Below are 25,402 nucleotides of genomic sequence, written 5' to 3' on the forward strand. Positions count from 1 at the left end.
TCAGTCGCCACAATACCGTTACCAGCACGTCAGCAGGGGAAGTCTCTCTGCACTTTGTAATCAGTGTCCATTTGAAGCAGATACAGCTCATTTAGCAAGAGGCCACGACCTGACCAACCTGGTTTCCAGACTCCTGGAATGCCTATGATTCCCTCAGGAGACAGACAGAGAGAGAGAGAGAGAGAGAGAGAGAGAGAGAGAGAGAGAACAGGAGTGAAAGGAAGAGATGTTGAGATCCACGGTACACGTGCCAGCACGAGAAACCTGACGCTCCCTTTTCGTTGGTGAGTTATTAAGCCCCATGAGAATTTTCTAAACTGGTGCACGATTTCTAGATTTGGCAACAAAAAAATAGTAATCAGGAATCTCTGGAGTGGGAACATCAGAAATTCTAGGCTGGCAAATCACAGTTGAAAGCTTTAAATGAAGTTATAAGGGTTTCATTACTGCAATCTTTGTAAATTACTCGGAAAAACAAAACAGTATGGATACATGACCGAAAACAGGATGGTGTCAAAAAGTTGAACCCCCTGCTGCTTACTGGGACTGAAACTTTTAAAACTTTAATAATACTTTGATTTAGTGTCCAGTCACGCTCAAAAATACAGAAGATTTTTATTTTCCAAAATTGGAAACTTGTGCATTGTCTCATACCATCTGTTTTATTATTTACTTGTCCTGGCAGATCTATTGCCAATATTATTAATCACAATATTGTATGAACTGTGTCTTGTGGGTCAAGTAAAGCTGATGAGTTCCATGTGCAGACATGTCACATCCTTTCGTGTTCGGCCCCCCAAAAAAAATACAAAAACATTTTTATAAAACCAACAACTCGCCCCCCCCCCCCCCCCCCCCCGGATTTAAACACTGCTGCACCATTATTACATAAAATGTTTGATGCATTGAATCATAAACGGGGGGAGGGGGGGGAAGACAACAAAAACAAAACTGGAATGTGTTTTGTCCCACAATTTCAGATGATGTCAAGACATATATTTAAAAGCTGAACTTTCCGTTTATTGTTCATGTCACTGAAGAACTGAAGTAGTGAGATGGTGAAGAGAGTTGAGGAAGTGTGTGAGAGAGACGGAGACAGAGAGGGGAAACATCAGACACATCTGGGATTATGCTTACTTACGGGACCACCAACACTCGAGGAAGTGCAGCGACTCCGCAACCTTTGAAAACTAACCTTAACCAGGGAGAATCAGGTGGAGGGGAATTCCTGGTGCCGGTTTTACAAGGTTCCAGAACAATTTCTGTCACGTCAGCTTTTGAGGGGAGGTTGATTCTTATGACTTCTCTTTTTCCGTATTTGTGTTCGTCATCATATTAATAGGAAATGACCGTTTCTACCAAACTACCCAAGAATAAGAGCGCAGTGAAGCGTGCAATTTGTCACTGTCATGTTTCAGTAAGAAGAGACCCTGAAGGTCTGTTTGTCTGTCACCACCTTGTTTTTCCCATTAGCTGAATAAAAATATTCTGATGACATCCCTGGATCATTATATTCATTGAAGGAGCCCCCCAAGTCTACCATGTCCAACACCTAATTCTTCCATTATCACGGGTCTCAAGTGTTTGACAGGAAGTGGCACATCTTTACCTGCTCAAGTTCGTCTCTCTCTATTTTTTAACGATCAACATATTTTCTCCTCAGATGGCCCACACAAATCCCTGACATCAAAAGGCATGTGCAAAAACCGGTTATGTCAGCTTGGTGGACCGGGGTCAGATCTCATGACAGAATGACCCGACCCCAGCGACTGGTATCTACATCAGCGCAGGAAGCTCAGTAACAGCTGCCGACACCAGCTCATCAATCTTGCCTGAATTTGAGGGATAGCCACAACCACTGAATGAATAAGGAGTCACAGATAATTCTTTCTCATTGGGATGGCCGATTCATCTTTGAGAAATATTTGTCTATTTACTCACACTTGTGGCTGCCGAGTTGTGATCCACAGTAACCGCGATTGAGGAAACTCTACTGTACTTGACTCCACAGACCCCCCCTCCCCAAAAACGAAACAAAACAAAAAAAAACCCCGAAACCACGTATCACCGCTGGATAGTTTTTCCTCTTCGTTGCCATATGTGTTCTCACAAAACAGAAGTCACATATGCCTTTGTGACTGCGAGGTTGACAAAGAACATAAAACTGAGTTGTGGCGTCATTAGAGATGATTGGAAACAGAACAGCAGCTTACAGCTCATGAGCCTGTACTCATGTGTATGTGAGTTTATGTGTGTGTGTGTACATTCAGTGTTCGCAGTGTGGCGGCCATCAAAGACAGCTGAACACACAACAATAGCCTTGAAAGAAACACATTCAACCAATCCTCCATGTGGTATTAGTTTGTTCCCCTTAAATGACTTCTTCTTTATCTACACTGCATCCCCTAATCTGATCCAGAGTCAGTCAGTTTACACCAGGAGCTCAACCGCCAAGACATTTCATGAGTGTAAACTTGTGTAATGTGACATTGAAGCCATCTTTGACCCCGCTTGCTCTAATCTTGATGTCATTTTTTCCATGTAAACACAGAGAAAACAGTTCTTCCACATTTTTTGCGTGTTTAGAAATGACTGGAAAAATCGTATTTAGCGTAATGAAGGGACTGAAAGTGGGCCGCGTTAATCTCACCTATCTTTAAACATACGTCATGCGTTAGCTATCTGTTGTTTGGATATGTCTGTCAGCTCCCATTTTGCACAAAGCCCCTCACACTCTCCCTCGGATCAAATCAGCCCTCTCAATCAACAGTTTCCAGAAGGAAACACGCACTCAGCCGTGTTTCAGTTCCATCTACCACAGTTAGCCTGTGTGTGATTACCATATGGTTCAAAGGCTAGATTTAATGTCCTTCTTGTATATTTTCATGAAAGATCTCAGGAAAGGTACAGATTAAAGTGAGTGAAAGTGCTTGTTTGAAGGCCAGATACATATGCTGATGAATTTATGATGGCCGATGCCAGTGGAAAGTCTTTCCACTAATCATCAGAAGTTTCAAATAATCTGTTTGGGTTGGAGTAGCCGTCTGATTTATGCATTCTGATGATGAGTTTTACTTTTTGTGTAGTTCATTACAATGCAGAATATGAAAAACACAATTTACCTCACACATCAACTTGAAATGACAAATATTTGTTTTCTTGAGGAGTGTTGCTGTCAAAACTGACAAATGCAAATATTTAATGCAAGTAAATTATGGTTTAAGACAGCAGATGCTGGGACACCTTTCAGCACAACCATCATTTATAAAGCATACTCTCATCAATCATCAGACCACAGATGCATAAAAGAAAAGCGGAAAATACACGTGTTTGCCACCCTCCGACACAGGAAGATAGAGCCCCTTCTGTCTCTGCAGGCTCATTAGGGAGCTGAGACACAGGAACAGCTGACTGCTAGTTAGCTTAGCACAGTGAATAGGAGTGGATAGGCAGGTTAGCATACCCTGACAAAAGTCATCAAATGCAAGTTTCTCCAAAACTGCCTGAACTGATTCAACATTTGTGATGAGATAGCAATTGAACATAACAACATTTGCAAAATATTTTTTTCCTGGCTAGAATGGCGACATGGCCGACTTTGTAAGAGAGTTCTTCTGAACAAATCAAGCTCCTGAACCCAATCAGGCTTAAGGGAGTTCTGCTAACACCAGTTAGCGTGCTAAGCTAACTGGAAATCTGATGATTTCTGGGGGTCTCAGTTCCCTGATACTCACATGAAGGGGGGAAGGGGAGTTGTCATCTTGTGTGACTCTGGTGAAGATGGGCAAAAAGCAAATATCCTTAAAGTCACAGTGTTCCTTTAAGCAAGACGTACGCTTACGAACATTGTAGTCTTTGGCTCCATAATTAATTTTTGTCTCGGTTATATTCCATTCATCATGCAGGGAGTAAGGAAGCCCGCGCTACGAAACAACAGCTGAATATTCTCACATATGGTTGCTCTAACTAGAAATATGAGTATCGGGAGAGCGGCAATTTATCTTAGGTGGGAGGAAAAACAAGATGATATGAAAGAAGTGCAGCAGGTGTAGAGGAGTGCACAATAAATTACTTCCCCTACTTCCCCCATCAGCAAGCACTCAAACTCAAAAATGTTCCAGAGGGACTGTGTCAGGTGGAGAGGTAACGGTACGCCTTCACCAGTCCTATCAAAAACACTACATGACATTCCTGTATCTATTTTTGTTTATCATATAAATATGGGACGGAATTCTACTGTACGACTCAGAAAGCGTATAATAACATTTGGATTGGAAGTTATTTGAAAAATAGCATTTCTTTTCACATGCTATAAAGTTTTACATTTAGAAGCCTTTCCTTCCAACCACTGATCGTCTCGTAGCTTTGTGGGAGAAAATGTGGCCTGATGAGGATTTTAACAGTGCTTATTAGTTTTTTTTTCACCCTCACCTCATGTCTTGACTCCACTTTAAGATGATTTATAACATAGCTGCAATAACCGCAGAATGCTAAAGACAATATTTATGAATATTTGAGCTAACGTCTGAATCTGACCAGAGCAGATGCTCTGGAGTCCACTTTGAACCACAATGGCTTTACATTCGTTGGGGTTACGAAGGCCAACTAGCACCAAGGGCACATGATGATGTACTCTTGAAGGTGCTCGAGGATCCTATTATCTATGTTAGATGTTATAAAACGATGGCAACAATTGAAAACCACACACAATATGAGCAACCTCGCTCATGAGATGTTCCTAATTGAATTAAAAATGGTTTCTGAACAAGTATTTCCACTGTCACTGACAAAAACAAGCTAACTTATTATGATGAAGTGTTGATATCTCAGCTGATGAGGTTTTATTCTCGGTATAATTTAAAAACACGGATTTTGACTTGTTGGAAGGATGGCTAGCTAAGGAAGAACCAATTCATATCTGGTGCTCATCGCATCAATACAGGAATTGTTTTGCTTTTTATTTGTAATATTTTTGCTAAATTGTAGGTATTTTTGATGTTGTAGAGTTGCTAGATTTGGTTTTAATTCAGAGTTGAGTTAGCTCCTGTATTTTAACTTAACTCCACTGAACAATTTTTACTCTTCACCCTTTTTTTTTTTTTAGTTTATCATGCAATGTGGAGTCCTGAGCTACAACACTCCCATATTTGCAAGCCTATGAGTGAACAACTTCCAACTCCCCCATACAAACAACGCTCCAGTATTAAGGGAGAGAAAGATTTACGGGCAGGAAAAACAAAAAAGTGACTTTTGAAGCTTCCTAGCTGATTCAGATCAGCTGATATGACTGCGTGTCTGATGTCTGTGGTGTTGAGTGTGTAGGTCCAGAACTGGTACTTCATCACACCTCTCATTATATCAATTATATATTATCCTGCAAACTCACAAGTGCAGATTAAAAATGTATCATTAAAAATGTATCATAAAAGCATACATATTCCTTCATATCAGCATAAAGTTGTGTTCACAGAAATCGATGGTTGTTTTTCAGGCCTGGGTTTGTACTTTACTACACTTCACCTTGAAATAATGAACACATATTCACCCCTCAAAAACTACTAGACCATCCCACTGTTGTTGTTTTATCAAAACAAATTTTTCTGTAAGTTGCTATAAGGTTGAGCGAGCGCGTGCCTGCAAGCAAACACGTTTGATTTTTTTTTTTCTCCCCGAATTGCCACTTTTGCAGACAATTAAGGAATTTAAATGCCGGAGTAATGACCTTGTTTGATTAGTAACAGATTGCTTTGAGATTACAGAATTTAGAACTCAATAAAGACAAATTTAATTGGATTAGAGTCATTTGTTACACCCAAATCTGTCAATGAAACTTGTATTTTAACTGTTACTGTTTAAGTTAACAGTTTTGTGTATTAGTTTGAGTAATGAGTGTGAGTCCTGCTGCTCATGTTCATGTTGATCTTACACAAGAAGACATAGCTGCTGCTTTCATTTATAGCATAACATACTCCAACATATGTAAATGTCAATCAAACAGTGGGTGATGATATGATAATATTCATAAAAAGAAACATTTCTGCGGACATTTTCATTGGGGTCTCAGGAAGTATAACATGGGCCTTGGCAGAGGTATGCGCTCTTGGACTGCACGTCTAGTTGTTGTTTTGTCTAGTTCTCTATCGTGAAGTTCAGAAGTTTGAAAAAAAATAAACATTATGAGGAATAAAAGTCATGGAATTGATTCTGAGGTGTTTTCCTTTGAAATGCTTGCATTGAACAAGCGTTCACAGAGTTTAGTAAAAGTTTGGCTCAAAATGAATCTATTAATGAATAAATTAACAAACCTCATCACAGAAAATGCCACTTACCATGCGCGTTATAATCAGAGGAACCAGATCCACCTCTCTTCTGTATGCTGATAACTGGTACTTTGCTTTAATGAGAACTCCAGTGAGACTGACAGATGCAGATTGCCGAAACCAATATTTCATAATTAAGTGCAGCCACTTCAGTTGGATTGGTGCTGGAATCCATCAAAAGTGTTGACATTTAGTGGTTTTTATTTAATTTAGTGAAAAACACCTTAAGCCTGTCACTTTAAATCTACAGTCAATGTCTGTGCTGGCAGAAAAGGAAAAAGGGATAAATATGAGGGGATGTAAGAGGGCACTTCTAATAAGAGTTCAGAGATTTTTCCCAGAGAAGGATTCAGAGTGCAGACACGCATCACATTAGAGGAAACGTGATAAAAATTCATCCTGCTGTGACAGGCGCTCTTACATCAGCTGCTGGTGAAGTACGTTCCCCTGCAAGACCTGAAACCAACAAATGAGAAACAGTCACATTTCCCCGAATGCTTTGTGTCACGCATGAAATCCTCAGTGTCCCACGAGGCCCTGTAAATGTCATCACACAGCGTGGCCTCGCAACCACGCGCATGGAAGGACTTCGCGTTTGACATAGAGATTGTGGATTGCGGATGACGAAAAACGTCTAATAACCTTAACGCCTTTTAATGAAATCATTCCAAACTTTATGATGTCACTCTATGAAAGATGCCTGGCCAGTTGCAAGAAAGCAGGAAGTTTTTGGTCGGTATTTACACACAAATCACAAAAAACCCAAACCAAAATGATCCTTCTTGAATTCCCTCAAGGTTGTCAGGTAAACAGTGTCTTAATGGTTGCTGACATTGTATACAAGCTTGTTGACAAGTTTGCAGTTTGACAGATGGGTTTCTATGTGCAACTGCATTCCTCTGAGCTGCTGTGGAATAGGTTTACTGTATCTAAATCCTACTGCTGGGTCCAACAGGCAAAGCCAGATAAGCACCTAGCTGTCTGCTCACATTCCTATATACACTGACTGGTGCAAAGGACACAAATATATCACAATTGAATGCTGCAGGAATGAGGGATTTTTGGAGGCCAAACCAGAAGTTAGCATCATCATGGGTTTCCTCAACCCCCATGGTATATTTTTATATATATATTTTAGCTTGGCAAGCAAAGATACCTAAAGGTTTTGCTCTGCAAGATAATCTCCACAAATTTCACTAGTTGCATTATTTTTAGAGCATCTCTCGAAGTAAAAAAGCTAATGTTACGCTATGAATGGATGCAGCGTTAGCAACCGGTTTAGCACTTCTTCCTTCTTCTACGTGTTTGGCACGTTAACAGTTATTTTTGTCTTGCTGACCAACTTGTAAGCCCGTGGCTTTTTTCAAGACATTGTGGCATCAACTAACCTTTTTCATGCCATAGAAGAAAACTATAATTAGCCTAAGCCATCTAGATGAAATCTATTTGTAAATCCCATCAACTTCAAGTTGAGGGAGAGTGTCAACACATACTGTCACCTATGCAGTAAGAATATCTATGAGAGCTTGAACAGAACCTCGTCAGTTACAACCAGCACGGGGAGGAAAAGTCTAATTTCTGCCATCAGATAACTCCTAATCATTTTCCTCTCAACTTCGCCGTCCTCCACAGCAACCTGATTCCTGCTTCTTTTAGTTTCTACTCAACAAATTTAATTACCTGAATGCTACATATTAAAAAAAAAACAACAAAAAAAACCCAAAGAGACTTGTACTTGGACAAATAATTTCAACACGATAAAACAAAATCCAAGGCAAGTTAATTAATCTTTGTAGTTTCTTCTCTTTGCAGGATATAAACGAGTGGCCTAGTTTCACTCTTCTCTGATAATGGAAATGAGTTTGCTGGCTGGAAAAATCAAGAAACATCGCTAAATGAGCTCATTCCAAGGTTATGTTTGAACTTCCAGAGGAAGTGTAAACTCTCTGTAATGACGATGTCATTATGGAGCATCCGGTGATTTATTTGTCCGTCCCTGGACCAGCAAGCACTTGTTTCTAGAGATACAGCAGCTGGATGGTAGATAGGATCTTCTAGCCAGGAGCCTCTCAGACACAATATCATCCATGCTCTCTCTGCTTTTAGTTATTACAAACACCCGTGACCTTCAATCAATATCTCTTTTATCAAGAATTGATCAAGTTACACATTTGATGTAAAAAGAAGTGTCAGTCCAAGTGACAGCCGCAGAAAATCAAGCAGCTCAAAGGATGTTTCACTTCACCATTTTGGTTTTCCAGCCTCAAATCTGACTGCTTTGCTTCACTCTAGCTGTTCTCATCAGCACAGTTTCAGCTCTCATCAGTCAAATGTTTCAATAAGCCTGCGCCTGTCCAGTAGCAAACGCCCAGTATTCTCCTCAGGTCACTTGCTTCAGTGTGTTACAAAAAGAAAAACACCGAACAAACAAACAACTGTTTGGGATGAAAGCTTTATGATATGAGGAAAAAAATATCTGTTGTGTTTTTATGGCTTTAGCCTCTGCATTCATTTAAAATTTATTGCCTGTGTATTTTTATTCGTTATCAGACACTGTCATTAAATCTCCTGAAGTTATTTGTCCCTTTCAGCTGCAATCACATCCGTCCTTCCAGACAGACGTCTTTTAAGCTTTGTGTACGAACTTGAAAGCCATAAAATATCAAATTCACGCATGCGGTCAGACGCTTTAGATAAGAGGGTGATAGGAATTGTAAAAGCAGCATTTTCTATAAAATCAGAGGTATAATTAAAATGTTACAAATCATCTGCATGGTACCAACAACTGGACCCCCCAGCTTTAGCTCCAGTTTCTCCCCCAGAAACGTGAAACCTAATATATTTAGAGACAAACGGTCACTGTCAGCATAAAGTACTGCCAACCTTGACACCTTAGGTCTTCAGTGTGGCACTAGATGAGGGTGTGTGTCTTTGGGAGCCTACAAGGAGACAAAGCACATTTTATTGTGTGATCTTGCAGGTTTCTTTTCGTGGTCTAATGCGATCCCGATGCAGACCAAATGCCGCCAGTCCTCTTTTTTTTCATCGATTGTCACACTTTTCTTGACACGATTTGCCAACGCCTGCCTTCCCTTGCGGGTTACTGTTTTGATTTTGAAATAAAAATATATTTCGCGTCAAATATAACACATCCAAAGTGACTCCAATCCCCAGTCTACATGAGATTTTTCCTGGCTTCCCTTTCACCCCCTTGAATCCAACCTTTATCCAGTTACCGTGTAAGACCTTACCCCTTCTGCTAAACAGATTATTTTCACCCTCCTCTGCAACCATAACCAGAAGCACACTCCAAAAAGGTATTATTAAAAAAGTAAAGAAAGTGTTGTGATGATGGAAAAGTGAGCCGTGTGTAGGTAGAGAGAGATGAACTCCGGGGAATAGAAGAAATACTTGCTGCTCATTACCTCCTCTCCTCCTCCTCCTCCTCCTCCTCCTCCACTCTCTCTCTCTCTCTCTCTCTCTCTCTCTCTCCCGTCTCATTCAATCACACAAAAAGAGGAGACACTCCCAAAATAACTGCCCATTGGCCTGTAGGCATTTGGGAGAGGTTTTAACAATTGAGGCGGGAGCGAGAGAGCAAAAGTCACCAGCAGTGTAAGCGCCTTGTGATTCACTGGCCCAAACCTGTCAACAGGTGGCAGGGACCAACGAAAGAAGAGTTGAAGAAGCCGCTAGGGTAAGGCGACGCTTTCATTTAGTCTTTTTCTCAGTGATTTCAACTTTGAACTCAATTTCAAGTGCATGCAAAATCAATGCATGAGAGTGTTTTAGAAGTTTGTAGAAGTTTTGACAGCTGGATTCCGCAGTTTGGTTCAAATCAACACAATGAAGTCATCTATCTATCTATCTATCTATCTATCTATCTATCTATCTATCTATCTATCTATTATATATTGGGACTGTGGCAGAACTTTTTTCAATGAAAAGGCTAAATAAGTGTTGACGTGACATTTCTGACGCGATGTTGCTGTGACATTCAAACAATTCTAGGGCTGCCCCAAGTGAGGCCTGTGGGCACAAATTTGCCCACGGTGAAGTTTGATTCAGCCTGCCAAATGTAAAATGAATAGTAATACTAATAACAGGCCCTATGATATAAAACATTTTAAAAAAATTGAAATCTGACTGTAAAGCACTGTTTTTGCTGGTTTTGTGAGGTAAGTTAAATAGGTAGTAACCCTAAACTTATTTGTTCATAATTTCGTCGGGGGCAGAATGAAACTTAGAGCAGATCTGATAAGTGCAGTTGGTAAACACTCATTTCTTCTGTTACAGAACATTTGTGCTCTCCTGGTTCTGGTTATTTCAGTAAACTATTCAAACCTGACCTGTAATTTAGTAGCTGTATCTTAGAAAACTCATTTTATTACAAATGAATCATGTTGTGTGAAGTTGTTTTTCTATTATGTAAGAGCTTAGATCACCTTTAATGAAGAGACCTTTGGATTCATGCCATTTTGTATTTGAAGAAAAGCTTACAATCGGCTTGCAGCGAACCAATAAGTTTCATTTTTACTCCTCAAAGTCACAAAGTTGGTCACCCAGGTCCACAGTGATAATTGTGTCTGTGTGCGTGTGTGTGTGTGTGTGTGTTGGGAAACCACTTTATCTTTGAATTATCACAGTTTTTTTTAAAAAAACATTTTAAGATGTTAAAATCTACTATGTAATAGATGAAAAGCTTTAGGGGCGGCATGGTGGTGCAGTGGTTAGCACTGTCACCTCAGAGCAGGAAGGTTGGGACCTTTCTGTGTGGAGTCTCCATGTTCTCCCTGTGTGGGTTCTCTCTGGTACTCCAGCTTCCTCCCACAGTCCAAAGACATCAAGAGGGGATGAGGCTGATTGATACTCTAAATTGACCGTAGGTGTGACTGTGAGTGTGAATGGTTGTCTGTCTCTATGTGTTGGCCCTGTGATGGACTGGTGACCTGTCCAGGGTGAACCCCACCTCTCACCTGAAAGCCGCTGGGATAGGCTCCAGCCCCCCGTGACCTGTAACAGGATAAGAGGTAGAAAATAGATGGATTAAAAAGCTTTTGATTTTTTTTTTCAATTTGAATGAAATATCTATAACTGTTCTTGCGGATTTTTTTTTTCTAATTGGAGCTACCTTGTCATTTTCTTTAAAAATCCATTAAAGTTTTATTTATGATGTGTGTATCCAGTGACAAACCACTTACAGACAATCCTATATTGCCTGTCAGCAATCCTGCCATCACTAATTTCCCCTCAGATGATAATGTATAATTAAGTGTTAATATTTATAATGACTTGGTGCGTGGGTGACAGATATTCGCGTGGGGCTGTTGATCCACTTGATTTACCTTTAATGCTACTGTGCTGGCTCAGGGAATACACAGAAGCCCTTGCGAAATGAACAACAGATGTGGGCCCTGGGCCATGCAAAATGATGGAGAGAGGGATACAGAGAAAGGGAAAGAGAGATAGAGAAAGAGATCAACAACCCCTGAGTGGGTGGCGTGTAAGAAGTGTTCAGATAGTGTAATGCGAAAGCTTTCATGGAAACCTGAAAACTTTTCATTTACAAAAAGAAATTTGGAAAATGACCCCTGGGTACTCAAAACACTTTTTATTATTTCAGAAACTGATCCGTCTGAATTGAGGCTGTTTTATTGACGCATGAGTTGCGTCTTTTTTTGTTTTGTTTCATGGGTTTTGGTTTTCACCTGATAGTCCCTCAGAGGGGATGCAGGCTCGACGTTTGGCAGGAGGAGGCAGACCGAATCATCAAGATATGAGCTCGCCTCTCAGACCATAATTGCTTGCAGCTTCATTTTACTTTCCCTAATGTGTCTGCCTCAAAAATTGTGGACCCATGAAAACACTGAGCGCTATCAGTCATTCATTATGTTCAGTGTTTTAAAGGCTTTTGTCAGTACAGGGCCCAGAATCTCTCCACCACCTCTGCCATGAGAAGGTGCAGAACGAGAGGAATGCTTCAAATTTTGCAACAGCAAAGGCACGGCCTTGCAGCTTCCTGTCTGTCACGTGTAAGTCCAACGAGATTAGAGTTCAGAAGAAACCCGGTGACACAGACGCCTTTTGTGTGAGTCTTGGTGACTGTTAATGTCGTCTGTGTTCAGACTGAGTGCATCTTCTTCCGCCGCTGCCTCTCTCTGTCTGTGTTTGCTTCATTGTGTCGTTTCAGGTAAACCCTTTCAGTCCTTTCTGTCATTTCAGTGTTTGCACATTAGCAGCTTCTAAAAGTACACACACACACACATATATATATATACACACATTGGACACAGCCTGTAAGGAAGCCCTGATGTCTGTGGATCCAGACAGTATTGTGTATTTGTGATTAAACCACTGTTCCTGTTCCCGCTGGAGGCAACCCTTCCTCACCTCTGCGAGCTGTAAAAGACAAGTCTCGCCCACATACTGTACACATGCACCTCCCACACACTTCTTTTGTCCGTATAAAAGAAAGAACACACATCACAGGTAGTCAGCAAACATTTTACCGGCCCGCTGACAAAGCTTGGCTTTGACATCGAGAAGTTATTTTCAGGAAGGACTTTTTTTTTAAACTGTGTTTATGGACATGTTGAACTTTTTCTTGAGATCATTTAAAAGCCATGTTGAAAAGCTATCTGGATGTGCAGGGACACGAAAGCAAAGCCATTTGAACTGCTTGCTGCTTTATGCTTCAGTCGCATGCAAATAAATAAGGAACGTTTCTGGCAAACAAAAGTCTCAGCATCTCTTTGTTAACGGCACACAGGTGCATACCCAGCCAGAGAAAGTCTCAGCTTTGTGTCCTGTCAGCCGCTTATTATTGCAGGTATCCAGTTTTTCATTTTGAGGGCAGTATTCCAAACCATCCAACCCCTGAGAATGTTTGGATTTGTTTCAGATTCATTTATCACCAGTTAGATGATTGTTTACATGCATTATTACCTTTCTATAGCTGCACATCCATCCCCATCATTCATCCTATTATCCATTCATCCATTACTATCGATTCACACATTCATCTGTCCACACATCTTACAACTCGCAGCACTTCTATTCCTGACTGCCCTCTTCCTTCTCCCTATTCCCCATTTCCCCTCTTAACTGATCCCTCCATCTGTCTCTCTTTCCTACAATGGGACATTCTCAGCCGTTGGTAGCAGCCCTCTGCTATGCTTGGAAGGTCACACTGCTTTATTCTCCAAAAGAAACAAGGAAATAGCCTGAAAACAGCGAGCATCAAATAAAACCCTGACAGGGAGCTATAAACATGCTTGTTAAGCATTTCTGCCCCCCAGCACTCAGCGGCTTTCTGCTATTACTGACTCTAATGTGGCTAACTGCATCATCATTTACTCTCTCACCTCTTTAATCCCTCTCACTCACTTCACCATTTTAACTCTTCATGTCTTTGTCTCAATTTCCCATCCCTGTCTCACTCTCTTCATGTTTCTCTTACTTCATCACCAGTTTTAATCTTGGCCGTTGATGAAACACCCACTAAGATTTTGACCACTACACAGGGTCAACCAGCTATTTTCCTAATGATGTCATAGCTTGGATTTCTTGCACAAGCCAGCAGTCTCCGACCTCAAACGTTTGACCAACAGCAATTAAACTGGCAGCTAAAATAACCTTAACAGGGTTAGGCTTACGGAGTTTGGACTAATTCCACCAGAACTTCTTGAATCACAGAGCCACTTTGAGTCATGTCCCGTGTAAATCATTTCACAAGCCACATTTTATCGTCATGAAAATAAATTGTGTCCAAGAAAAGTAGCTTTCCACCTTAGCTTTGTATGACTTTACCATACCACTTCAAGTTATTCTCACGTAAAGTCCTTGTGGAGAATCCTGCTTAATCTGATAATGGTATCATTATGGTGGCTGGGGGATTGGCAGCTTTCAGGCCTAGCATGCTGACATTTTAATGCTCTGGTCATTGTGTCCAGTGGGATTTTACAGACTTGTTCCTCTCAGCATTTTTTTTCAAGTCTCACCATCTGTTATTGTCTTTTCTGGTCACTTACTAAGTGTTTTGACTACAGATGTGTCCAGTTGGACAGTTTCTTTGCCTGAAAGGACACAAATATACAAATATTTTATTCAGCTTCCCACTATGAAATCCAGTTAAGACACTAAAAAGTGATTTAGGATGGGAACGCCAGGTTCTGTCATCTGTGTTTACCTGCACAGTTGCCATGGTTCCTGTCTGGCCTTTTAGGACTCACTGGTCATCTGTAGTTGTTTCCTGTTTTATTTTGTAGCTTTGCTTTCACATGTCAGGTTACTTCCTGTGTTTCATTAAAGTCAGCTGGGCGTCATCAGCTCTCATTGACCCAGCCTTGTTCCTGTTGTCTCTTACATAATCAGCTCCATGGCACCTCCTGGTTCAAATTGTCTCTTCGGTCCACTTGTACTTGTCTCTTTCAGTTTTATTTGTCTCACGATGTTTCTTGACATTTACCATCTACAGCCTTCTCCTGTTTGATCAACACAGTATTATTCCCTGCCTTGCTAAAGCTGTTCACCTGTCTCCAGTCGATGTTACAAAAATATTATAAAAATTCAGGTTTTTGCACTCCATGCATAACCCACTGAATAATAATCTCATTTCAAGCATATTCAGCGTATTTATTTAAACACGTGATATTGTATGTTGCAGTATGATTTGCCTGTTATCGCGCATCACAACGAGGACTCAAACCATTTAAAACTGAGCACTTTATTAGAGGTTTTATGTTTCCGAGAAACCACAAAGAAATTAGCACAGATAGATCAGAAGTTTCTCCAGCTTCTATTTAGACCTTAGAGAGTTGAAATCAAACCAGAATGGGGGGAAAAAATGCCAGCTGAATGTTTAAACAGCGCTACTATTTTGAAAGTATGTAATTTGGCCTCTTGGGGTTCACATGACATCACTGCCATTATACACAATGACATCATCATGGTAGGGCAAGGCTGTCTGATGTTTGAAGATCTGAAATGGCTGAGTGAGCACAATTAAGGGTTTATGGCAAAAAGATTTGGAGTAAAGTGATGACTGCTCACTTTCTCCTGGCATACATCACACACACAGACACACACAGACACACACACACACACACACACACATTGGTAATGTAATGGTTAGAGTTTCCTAAGATTAAATATACAGCAGTGTGCCACACTGGATGCAATGTAATTGACATCCTAAATTCTCTATAAAACACTGACTGGGAAATATAAATTTGACCCTTTTTCAACCTGGAGACTGCTGACCAGTCAGCTGTGACAACAAACATCTATAGTTTCGGTAGTCTGTTTCACTCAGTCCATGAAAAAGAAAATGTATAAACCTGCAGTAAAATACAGATGGAATATATCATTTCCAAGTGATGTCTAATACCACTTTATAGGACAAATTTAGCATTTTTCAAATAAAGGGAGACAAAGTAAAGTAATGAAAAGTGCACACACGTCCGAATAAATATTTCAACAGTTGCAAAATTCAAAAAGGGAGAGAGAGAGAAAGAGGTTACTGGCTCTGTGTTTCATTTGTTCCCAAAGGAAGTTTTCCTAAGCATGCAACATTTGAACCAAAAAGGCCTTTGCAAGGTACATAAACTAAAACTTGTAATACTTTTAGTGCTGAAATGAGTAATAAAGAATTCTCAATTTATATCATAAGGTAATGAGTTCACGTCTAAACCCCCAACCAATGAGACCATTCTAATTGTCTTACAGTGAAAAATAATTCAAACTAAATCCATTAGTGCCAATTAAAACCCAATTAAGAGGTATATGTAACATGGATTAGAAAGTAATCGCTCTCCCTCAACAGCATACCAATATCTGCATGAAGAACACATGTTCATTAATAATAGAATAATTTTTAAGAAAAAAGTTAAGGCGCAAACATGAGAGTGTAAATGAGAGTATATCCCCAGAAAGGCTGCATTATTCATGCTGGCACTGCAACTTTAGAGCAGCATTAATGGTTCAAACTGCAAAATACAGATAAGTTCCCAGCGGTGTTGTTTATGCATTCATCATTTATTTAATTCCATATTTGCACTTGAAATGGCTTTTTAATGGCTTCTCAAATCATCTTACAATCAGCATTCTCAATTCATTCTTGTCCATGCGTGCACTGGATGTCTAGCTTATGTCTGGAAGAAATATGAAAAGATCAGACATATTAAGACAGTTTCTCTATATTTTGTCTTCTAGCCATGACCACTAGACTACCCTGGAGGGCCCTGAGCCTGCTGGGTCTGCTTTGCGCCATCTCACATTTAAGCTGTGCTGAAAACAGCTTGGACTCCTCATTCCCAGAGAAGGTGGTCACCCTCAGCCACGTCTATAAAATCGACGTCCCAGGAGGCTCCAACTGTAAACTGGAGCAGCTACCGACCCAGAACGAAGCAGGTCATTATCCTTTACTGAGCTGGGCAGATTATTATTGATAAAAACCTGTATCATGTATCAGTTGCTAAATTGAACTCTGTCATATTTGCAGGTCTGCAGACTGAGACCACTACAAATGGAGAGAACAACCTTGTCTTCAGACACAACATCCAGCTGAATACGCCCAAGTGTGACTGCGAGGAGTCAGAAAGCTTCAAGTCTCTCTTGTACAGAGTTAATGGGTTGGAAGAGGAAGTCAACTACCTGAAGACCCAGTGCGCTAAGGGATGTTGCCAAGCAGCAGGTAGAGGATCTGTCACAACGTCTTATTGTTGGGAATCAGTCATTGACCTAAACAACCTTTTATCGGCACTAAGAAACAAACCTGCAACACCCCTCTTTATGTAGGTGGGGACACGAGCTGCAGCGGTCATGGTACCTACCAACACGACACCTGCAGCTGCCTCTGCAACCCAGGCTGGGAAGGCCCAGACTGCTCTGTGTCCTCCTGCCCCGATGAGTGCAATGACAACGGCCGTTGTGTTGATGGGAAGTGCGTTTGCCATCAGGGCTACTCAGGGGATGACTGTAGCCAGCTGTTGTGTCCAGACAACTGCAATGACAAGGGAAGATGTGTGGATGGGAAATGTGTGTGTTTCCCGCACTTCACCGGTGAGGACTGCAGCATCCAGAAGTGTCCTAATGACTGCAGCGGTAACGGCCTCTGTGTGGACGGCCAGTGCATCTGCGATGAAGGCTTTTATGGGGAGGATTGTTCATTAGGTAAGCACGCACGCACGCACACACATGAAATGCACACACACACCTCTAAGTATATCATGTCCTCACTAAATAGGAGGTGGGGACTCTTCACTTGGTGGTTGGTGAGCTAATGTAGCAAACTTATATGATAGTAAGCTAACACACCAGCCACGCTGGAACATGCCGGCACTACTCAGTCCTAAAGATGCTGCAAGCTTTGCTGATGTATGGTGTGCAAATAGAAACCCTCTCAGGATTTTGTGCTGTCATAGATGTGAGCTTGTTGAATGTCAAACATTGATAGCTTGGAATAAAAGCAACATTATGCAGCATTTTTAGCTCAAAATAACAATTTTATTTTCATTCTGATGGTGCACTGACCTGGAAATAAGTATAGTGTTTCTTTCCTGTTTCAACCCTCTGCTTGTAATTTGAGTTTACCATGCATGAAACTTTTGCTAGCTTGTGCTGCTTTTGGGTCCTAGAATCAAGCTCAGAAATCTTATTATTTAACTGTTTGGGATGGTTAAAGAAGAAACGGAGGAGAGGGAAAACTTTACCTACACTCAAACAATATAATGCCAGCTGTTGGCGACTACATTATAAGAACATGCACTCAAATGCTGTGATTGAGCTCATACTCATGTGAGTGTAAATACTGTATATACAGTAGGACCAATCTTTTTGTTACCTCATGACATTTGGGTCCTTCTCTGCCTCAATCTTGATCCCAAAATTAGTCTTTGCATTTCAAATGATTTTACATTAGTGCAGTGTTCTGATAATTCTCAAATCAACATAATAGAATGTGTAACACTACAAATAAACTAACCGCAATGACTGTCAATTAAACTCTCCTTTTTTTAAGCTGTGTTCGTTAATGACCAGCGTGTTGGAGGCCCTCTTTTCTCGAGCGTAGCAGGAAGATAAGTATTTGCAGCAGTCGGTTCCTAACTGGATTTGACTAAACCTAATATAATGGGCTGCTATCTCAGTGACTCCTGTGGAATTCGGGGAATCTTTTCAGCAGTTTTTTCCGATACAGCAGCTGAGGGGGATTGACCCCATCACCGGTGGTAGCGTCGGCCTCCATCATGTCACATAATACCCCAGGAATAAGAGTAAGACCATCAGTCTTTTTGGGCTTCATTTAGCATCCCCCTTTCCTGCTTAATGTGCTGTTCAACAAACCACCATAACTACCGCCTTAGGAGGAAGAGCACAAAATTGCATTTAGTGGCAGTTTAAGGGCAGCTAAGCAGCAAGGTGAGTAACAGCTGCCAGGCACGGGGTTCAGTTCACAGAGTTCACACTTTAAGATTGTGACAATTTCCAAGGAGATCTTCAAGATTTTGCTGCGGGTCAGTTGCAGATAATTTCACTCTGTCAAAATGCTCAACTCTTCAGAAGAAACGGAGAAATAATCCAATATATGCAACAATTGTCGTTGTCTGAGGGTACAAAGCGCATTCTTCTCAACCGTAGGATGCCCTCCAACCAATTTCATGTCCTGAACCACAGTTGTAGAGAGGAGAACAGAGCATAAATGGTTTAGATTTGTCAAGCTGTGTTATGCTGCAGAGGCAAAGAATAGTCCGACAGCTTCATGTGTAGGTGCTATTGAAAGGATTCCAACATCAACCGTGGCACAGTGTCAGAGGAAAAGTCCGGGGGAGACAGAGAGTGGGAGGTGAGGAAGAAAAAAACATACTGTGTTGATTTTAGGTGTTAGTGGTAATAAGCAGCAGGAGAAAGAGAGCTGCTTTTTGTTTGATGTGGCTTTTTGCCATTTCAGCACCTGGGTGATGGATGTCAGTCGACTCCCTGGGCGATTCGTGAAGTGATGGCTTCACATAGACAGTACATCTGGGATAACTCGGTTTAATTCGGTGCCACTGATATTAATTTAGCTTCGCTGAAGGTTTTATATCACCAACATCAAAAGCAAACATCATGGGTTTGATCACACACACACACACACACACACACACATACACATATATATATATATATATATATACTGTATATTTATATTAGCCTGAACCACATGAACACAAAGAAGATGCTTATTTTATCATCTTCGAATGATCCTCTAAATGAAAAAACACATCTTAGGAAGGCTGGCATGGACAGAATGATAAAACACTCACTCATTTAAGAAAAGAGTGGCGGACAAATGAGTCCTTAAACACAGAAACAAGTTGTTGAACATCTGGTTTCCTTGTCACAAAGTCAATGCTTTCTGGATTTTTAGTTAAACGACTGAATTAAGGGTAGCAACACTTGATGTAGATATTTTCATGTTGTTTTTTTTCCCCTGGCATCTGCTGGTGAATTCAAAGCATTTATGTGCGTTAAAAATGCTAATGAACGCCAAAACAAGACTGCACAGCTTGTCATGGACATTAAACGTCACCACGCCGACAGATGAAACACAAAGCTAGCTGGGGTGATGTTGAGCTCATCCATTCACGGTGTATTTCATGAACATATGAAATACTTATTGCCCCATGGGGACAATTTGCTTTGCACGTACAACATCAGCATCAAAAGTATTAAGACTCCAAAAATACACAACATTTAACAACATAATTAGAACAGAAGAAAAACAACTTCAGAAACATACAAGGAAGAGAAACTCGAGTCAAGACAGTAAAAACATCAAATGTATGTACAGTAGGTACTGTACTTTGTACTTGCATAATATTTCACTTTCTTTAAATCAGAGAATCACACATCTCACTATCTGCAATCTAAATACTTTGATTTATTCTTAAATGTTCTCAAATAGCATTGAAGGGTTAAGATTGTTTGATCGATTAACTCCTTAATTTAAGATAGCACCTAATAAAACGGCATCCATTCTTTACATGAAATCCTTCCATTCCAATTTACGGACAACTCCTTCATATTTTCCCCTTCAAATATGTTTGAGTTTCTGCATTGCTTTTTTTTTTCTCTCCAAATCTACCACCAATTACCATTTTGGTCCCTGTATCGTACCCACAGATGGGTTCCTCTTGTTTGTGGAAAGCCTCACTGCTCAACACTGCTGACTTGTCGTCTTCTGTCAGTTGGCTGCTGTCTTGTTACCGTATCCCCGTAGTTATATACCTTCTTAGTCGGTCGCTGCCATATTTTTTCCATCATCTCTAGTGAGGAGCCCTTGCACCATGCATAATGCAGTAGCCACTGAGAGGCAGTATCTTTTCACAGTTTCCATCTCAGCTTTGTGAAGAAACCGCAATTCTGTTTTTCTGTGTTTTTTTTCTTGATATCTATGACATCATGACCAAACACATAAAGAGACAGAAAACTAAGAGAGGAGTTGTGAGAGTGTGTAAAATAAAATAAAAAACTAAAAGCAGCAAAAACCCACTTGTATGTCTGACTTGAAAGACTTCAGTACGACTCAAGCCTTGAAACCTGCTGTGTAAATTCATTCTGATGAACGATGATGAATAACTGCCATCTCCATTTTTACTTTCTAAGCATTGCATGTATTTAAAGTTCCACACGAATAAAATTAAAGTTCAAGCAATAAATGTAACAAATGGGAGAAGGTGAAGAGGGAGAACACAGGTATTTGACATTCAAGTCCTAGAAACTTTAAAGTTCTTATTTTTATCTGCCCATTGATCGAGAAGCTGCTGCTAAATGCTGAATCAGCCAGCAAAATAGTTTGTGATCGATTCTCTGTCAGTCAGCAAATTGGAATTATCTGCTAATTTATTCCGTCTCTGTCCTCTCCAGTTGTCAGTCCTCAGGGTTTGAGGCTGGTCCAAGTGACTGACATCTCCCTCCTGGTTGAGTGGGAGTCCGTCCGTGGGGCAGAGTATTACATTTTGACATATCATCCTAAAGGCCGTAAGAGTGCACTGGAGCAGGCAAGATTTTGTTTCATTTCCTTCACATTTTTGTACTTTTATCTTTTTTTTGTACCTCTGACTCCAAATAAATTGTCTCATCTGGGATCAAGAGTTTTTGTACGTGATAACCATACGTCTCTTTGTGATGACTGATTGTATCCTAGGTTCGTGTTCCCAATACAGAAAACTCCTACCTCATCACAGGACTGGTTCCCGGGTTCACCTACATCGTCAAGGTACACGCTTTCATCAAAGGCATCCAGAGTGAAGCAGACAAGATTGAAGCTACAACAGGTGAGCGCAGAGAGCACAAAGACTTAAAATGTACGCTTCTGTTGTGTCAATAGTGGAATGGGGCTGGGTGCAACATGTAGGATGTTGATGTGTCAGCGGCTCAGAGCAAAGGGATCTAGAAAGGACTTGTGTGGCGTGGAGACCAGGTTTACCCTGGGGTCTGGGGGATTTAGTTAGATTCTCTGTGGATTAAACAGTCACATTAGAGGTCAAAAGTAAGTGAACATGTGATGGAGCATGAAAACCTTTAAATGTCAGGCACTTAAATGCTGAAGGGAGGTGTTGCAGCTTAAGAAAATAGGTTTTAAAGAGGAGGCGAGAAGCGGAAGGGGCCATTATTGAAAATTGACATAGTAGATTTTAACTGGAGGGCACTCGGAGAACCAAATGTAAAAACAAGCAGAGCGCATGTCTATCCAAAAAAGAAAGATTGAGATGAAACCTGGTAATGTTTGTATTTTGCATGAAGGAGCATGCACGATTGCGTGTAATATCCCTCCCTGTGTTGACTAGGTAGCATAAGAGAACACACATGTACAAGAAATTATGTTGCTTTGCATCACTTGGAGCCCACACCAATCAGTTGTGATGTACGTAAATCACATTATGTTTGTTACCACAGGTTTTTCTTCCTGTAACTACTGCGTGTCGCTATGACTTCAATTGGGGGGGATTGGACACTCTTTTAACGTGTTAAAATTTGGAAAAGATCAGATCATGGGGAATCCAGTTACTGCAGTTTTCTGTTCTACGATGAAATATCAAAATTGGCCACATCGCTATGGTTACGCTGTTAAATGAAAACGCACAGTCTTCCCATAACCCATAACTAAGTTCTTCAGACATTTCCAAATTTCAGATGAAACTGGTTGACCCACCAGAAGTGGGATATCATGGTGTTAAAAAAAAACCAATTAATTTTCTGTTGCCACCAGGTGGCGCTGTGACTAATCTGTCTTTCTTTTCAGCAAAGGGACAAGTGAGACATCCTAAAATCCTTTCACCGTCACCTTAAGCAACCTAAGTGTATTCCTGCGCAAATGAGAAGTCCGCTCCTCTTGTCTGTAGCGTATCTGAATCTGTGGCACCATTTGTTTTGTTGCTAAGCGAAAAGCACAACAATCAGAAAGTCTTTCATTAAGCGCTGGTTTGTTAACCATTAAATTTAAAGGTAATTACAAGGAAGTGGCTCCACGGATGTATTTAATGAAAATCGAACTTCCTCACAGATGTGGTGGGAGACAGATGTGAGGAGAAAGAGATTGCTAGACAGGATTGGTGGGCCTGATCGAGACAGACACACAAACAAACAGCAGGACAGATTAAGCTTGGCTCTCATGTGTGGTTAGCCTGGCTAACCATGGAAAACCTCACAGAACATGGCATTCCTGTATGACCGCGAGGAACACGCCATCATCTGGCTTATGATTGTGTGAGCAGCTCTCAGCATGAGGCAGACATTTCAAACTTCAAACGATCTACGTCAAAAGTTTAATTGAATGTTTTTCCTCAGAAAACATCCATCTGGTGCACATACTAGCAAATTATTTCTACGTCTATATGGTACCTGTTCTATATGTCTCATACACACCTGATTGGGAGTAACTTTACCTGCACGACTTCCCAAAAACATTCCCGTATCAAATTTGCCTATGAATTCTTCATTGCCACAAGGAAATTCCTACTCAGCACCCTTCCCAGGAATGTTGCATTTTAAGGTGGTGGGGATTTTACTCCCTAGCTCAAGGACATGTGGGAGCAGAGCAGAGCAGATGCCTGCCAGTTTAGGAGCGTGTTTTCACGCTCAGTTCCATATTGTTGCCCATTTGAAAGATGTTCTTCTATCTGTTCCAGACGTCTCTGCTATCAATGATATCCGAGTCCTTGAGCAGTCAGAAGTCTCTATCCAGGTGGACTGGAACAACCCCCAGACTGAGGTAGATCACTTCAGGCTCACTCACACTGACCCGTCAGGACAGGAGGAAGAGACAGACGTACTGAGGAGCCAAGAGGCGCGAACCAAACACACCATTATAGGTATGTGTTAACACAGATGAAACTCAAAATTGTGCGTGTAAAAGCTCGCATGGAAATTTGGAATTGAATTGATTTTTAAGGTCAAAACAATCGTGTCTTCCTGCAGGTTTGAATCCAGGAACGGAGTACCTAATCTCAGTGCAGGCCATCAAAGGAACCAACGAGGGCAAACCTTCCAGTGTCACAGGCGCCACAGGTCAGTGTCAACGCATCAGCATCATCATGATAATACAGTTCACCAAACGTGAGCCGAAAATTCTTCATATGAGTCGAGGTTGAATGATTCCCTTTGTTGCTTCAACAAGTACTTCAACCCAAACATTTATAGGCTTATATGTCAGCTGACTTTCCTATATGACACATTTTTAGCATAGCTTGGTTAGGTTCAGGCACAAAATCATTTTTTTCTTGTTGTTTCTGCCAAAATGAAAACCAAAACTCACCAAGGCAACATAAAATCAAACACTGCAGCTGTCTGCAACTATTCCGTTACATCGGTTGCGAAACAGCAGCGATCAAACAGCTGTTTTCACTCAATAGCCACAAACATGAGTGTCCTGCAGCCCAGCTCCTGTTTATCGACCCATGCGCAGCTCCCTCCACCTTTATACGTATGTGGATATCTCTCTGCTGCTACTGACGTCATCCTATGTTCTTTTGGTCATAGATACTATGGCCAATAGTTGGCATATGACACGTGCACATGAATAAAGGTTATTTTCATTTATATGTGCTTGTTCCTCTGTGGAGGGCAGGCTGCTTATATAACAGGGCTACAAAAAGGACATTTGGGACACAAAGACGGCATTCTCACATGGTTCTCTGTAGGTCCTGTGAGGATGGCAAAAAGATCATCCGTTTTGAAATTGCAGTGTGAAGAACCACCAAACATTCTCAGAAAGTTATAGGACATGTTGGTCTCTTTAGGGGTCATGTAATGTCACAAAAAGTTCTCCGTTTAACACTCCCAGAACATCTTGAGTAACACCCCCCCTACTCTTTAAAGAACTCCACATTATGACTGTCCGGGAACATTCTGGGAATTTTACAAGGCAATATCTTTTACACCACCACCACAAGAATAAAGACTCCCACAAACCATACAGACAAACAAGCTCAACCTCCATAAACATGACATACATCATGTTTAACCCCAGAAGCATTACTCTAGTACCCTCTTCTCTGATCCTTGACCAACTCCAACTTCTGACATGGTCCATTAACATGACCGCTCAATTGTAACAACCTAGGTGTCCACCTCAGGACATTCTGGAAGGTTCAATTCCTGACTTCAATGATTTTGCAATGATCTGCGCGATAGTAAAGTCCAAATATTACCGGGGAGCAAAAATAGGTCCAATTTTCCTGAAATGGATTACAGCTGAACAGAAATTGCATTCAGACTCCATTTGTGCTCCCAATGACTGTTGCTCAATTGGACACTTAAAATGATAGATCAGCCACTTGTGGACCTGATACACATTAAAGAAACAGCAAGGATATCCATATTACACTTTCAGTTGAGTGCAGCATCAAAGACAGACTCTTATCCCCTGTAAAGCCACAAATAATTTACCAGTGGTCAGAATTTAATAGGAAAAACACATAATCTGTCATGTGTAATACTGGGAAACCATACGATACAACCTTCCACATTCAGCCAATGATAATAGAATAATGACTGCAGCCCAGCCAGAGGTACAATTATATATTATTGATGGAGAGCTGGAA

The 25,402-nt window shown here is 40.9% G+C and overlaps 1 protein-coding gene and 1 long non-coding RNA gene across 3 annotated transcripts in view; one reads left to right on the forward strand and one right to left on the reverse strand.

The window, feature by feature from the left end:
- Positions 1–116: 116 nt before the first annotated feature.
- On the reverse strand, positions 117–17,203 carry LOC147261555 (uncharacterized). The gene is made up of 4 exons (XR_015115792.1): positions 17,153–17,203; positions 11,297–11,333; positions 6,742–6,776; positions 117–142 (listed from the first exon to the last, which is right to left on the reverse strand). It is a non-coding gene; the product is annotated as an uncharacterized LOC147261555 (long non-coding RNA).
- Positions 9,870–25,402, forward strand: part of tnn (tenascin N) — a 36,536-nt gene continuing 21,003 nt past the window's right edge. For both annotated transcript variants that reach the window (XM_086203620.1, XM_086203621.1), the window contains exons 1-8: positions 9,870–10,017; positions 16,533–16,730; positions 16,822–17,013; positions 17,118–17,492; positions 21,225–21,358; positions 21,505–21,634; positions 23,489–23,671; positions 23,778–23,867. In XM_086203620.1, the coding sequence (XP_086059746.1) occupies positions 16,535–16,730; positions 16,822–17,013; positions 17,118–17,492; positions 21,225–21,358; positions 21,505–21,634; positions 23,489–23,671; positions 23,778–23,867 (1,300 nt within the window). In that variant the 5' untranslated portion in view covers positions 9,870–10,017; positions 16,533–16,534. The remainder of the gene's footprint in view (positions 10,018–16,532; positions 16,731–16,821; positions 17,014–17,117; positions 17,493–21,224; positions 21,359–21,504; positions 21,635–23,488; positions 23,672–23,777; positions 23,868–25,402) is intronic.

Source organism: Aulostomus chinensis, chromosome 5 (assembly GCF_037954235.1).
Source record: "Aulostomus chinensis isolate RoL2024-O1b breed Wild chromosome 5, RoL_Achi_v1.0, whole genome shotgun sequence".
Lineage (NCBI taxonomy): Eukaryota > Metazoa > Chordata > Actinopteri > Syngnathiformes > Aulostomidae > Aulostomus > Aulostomus chinensis.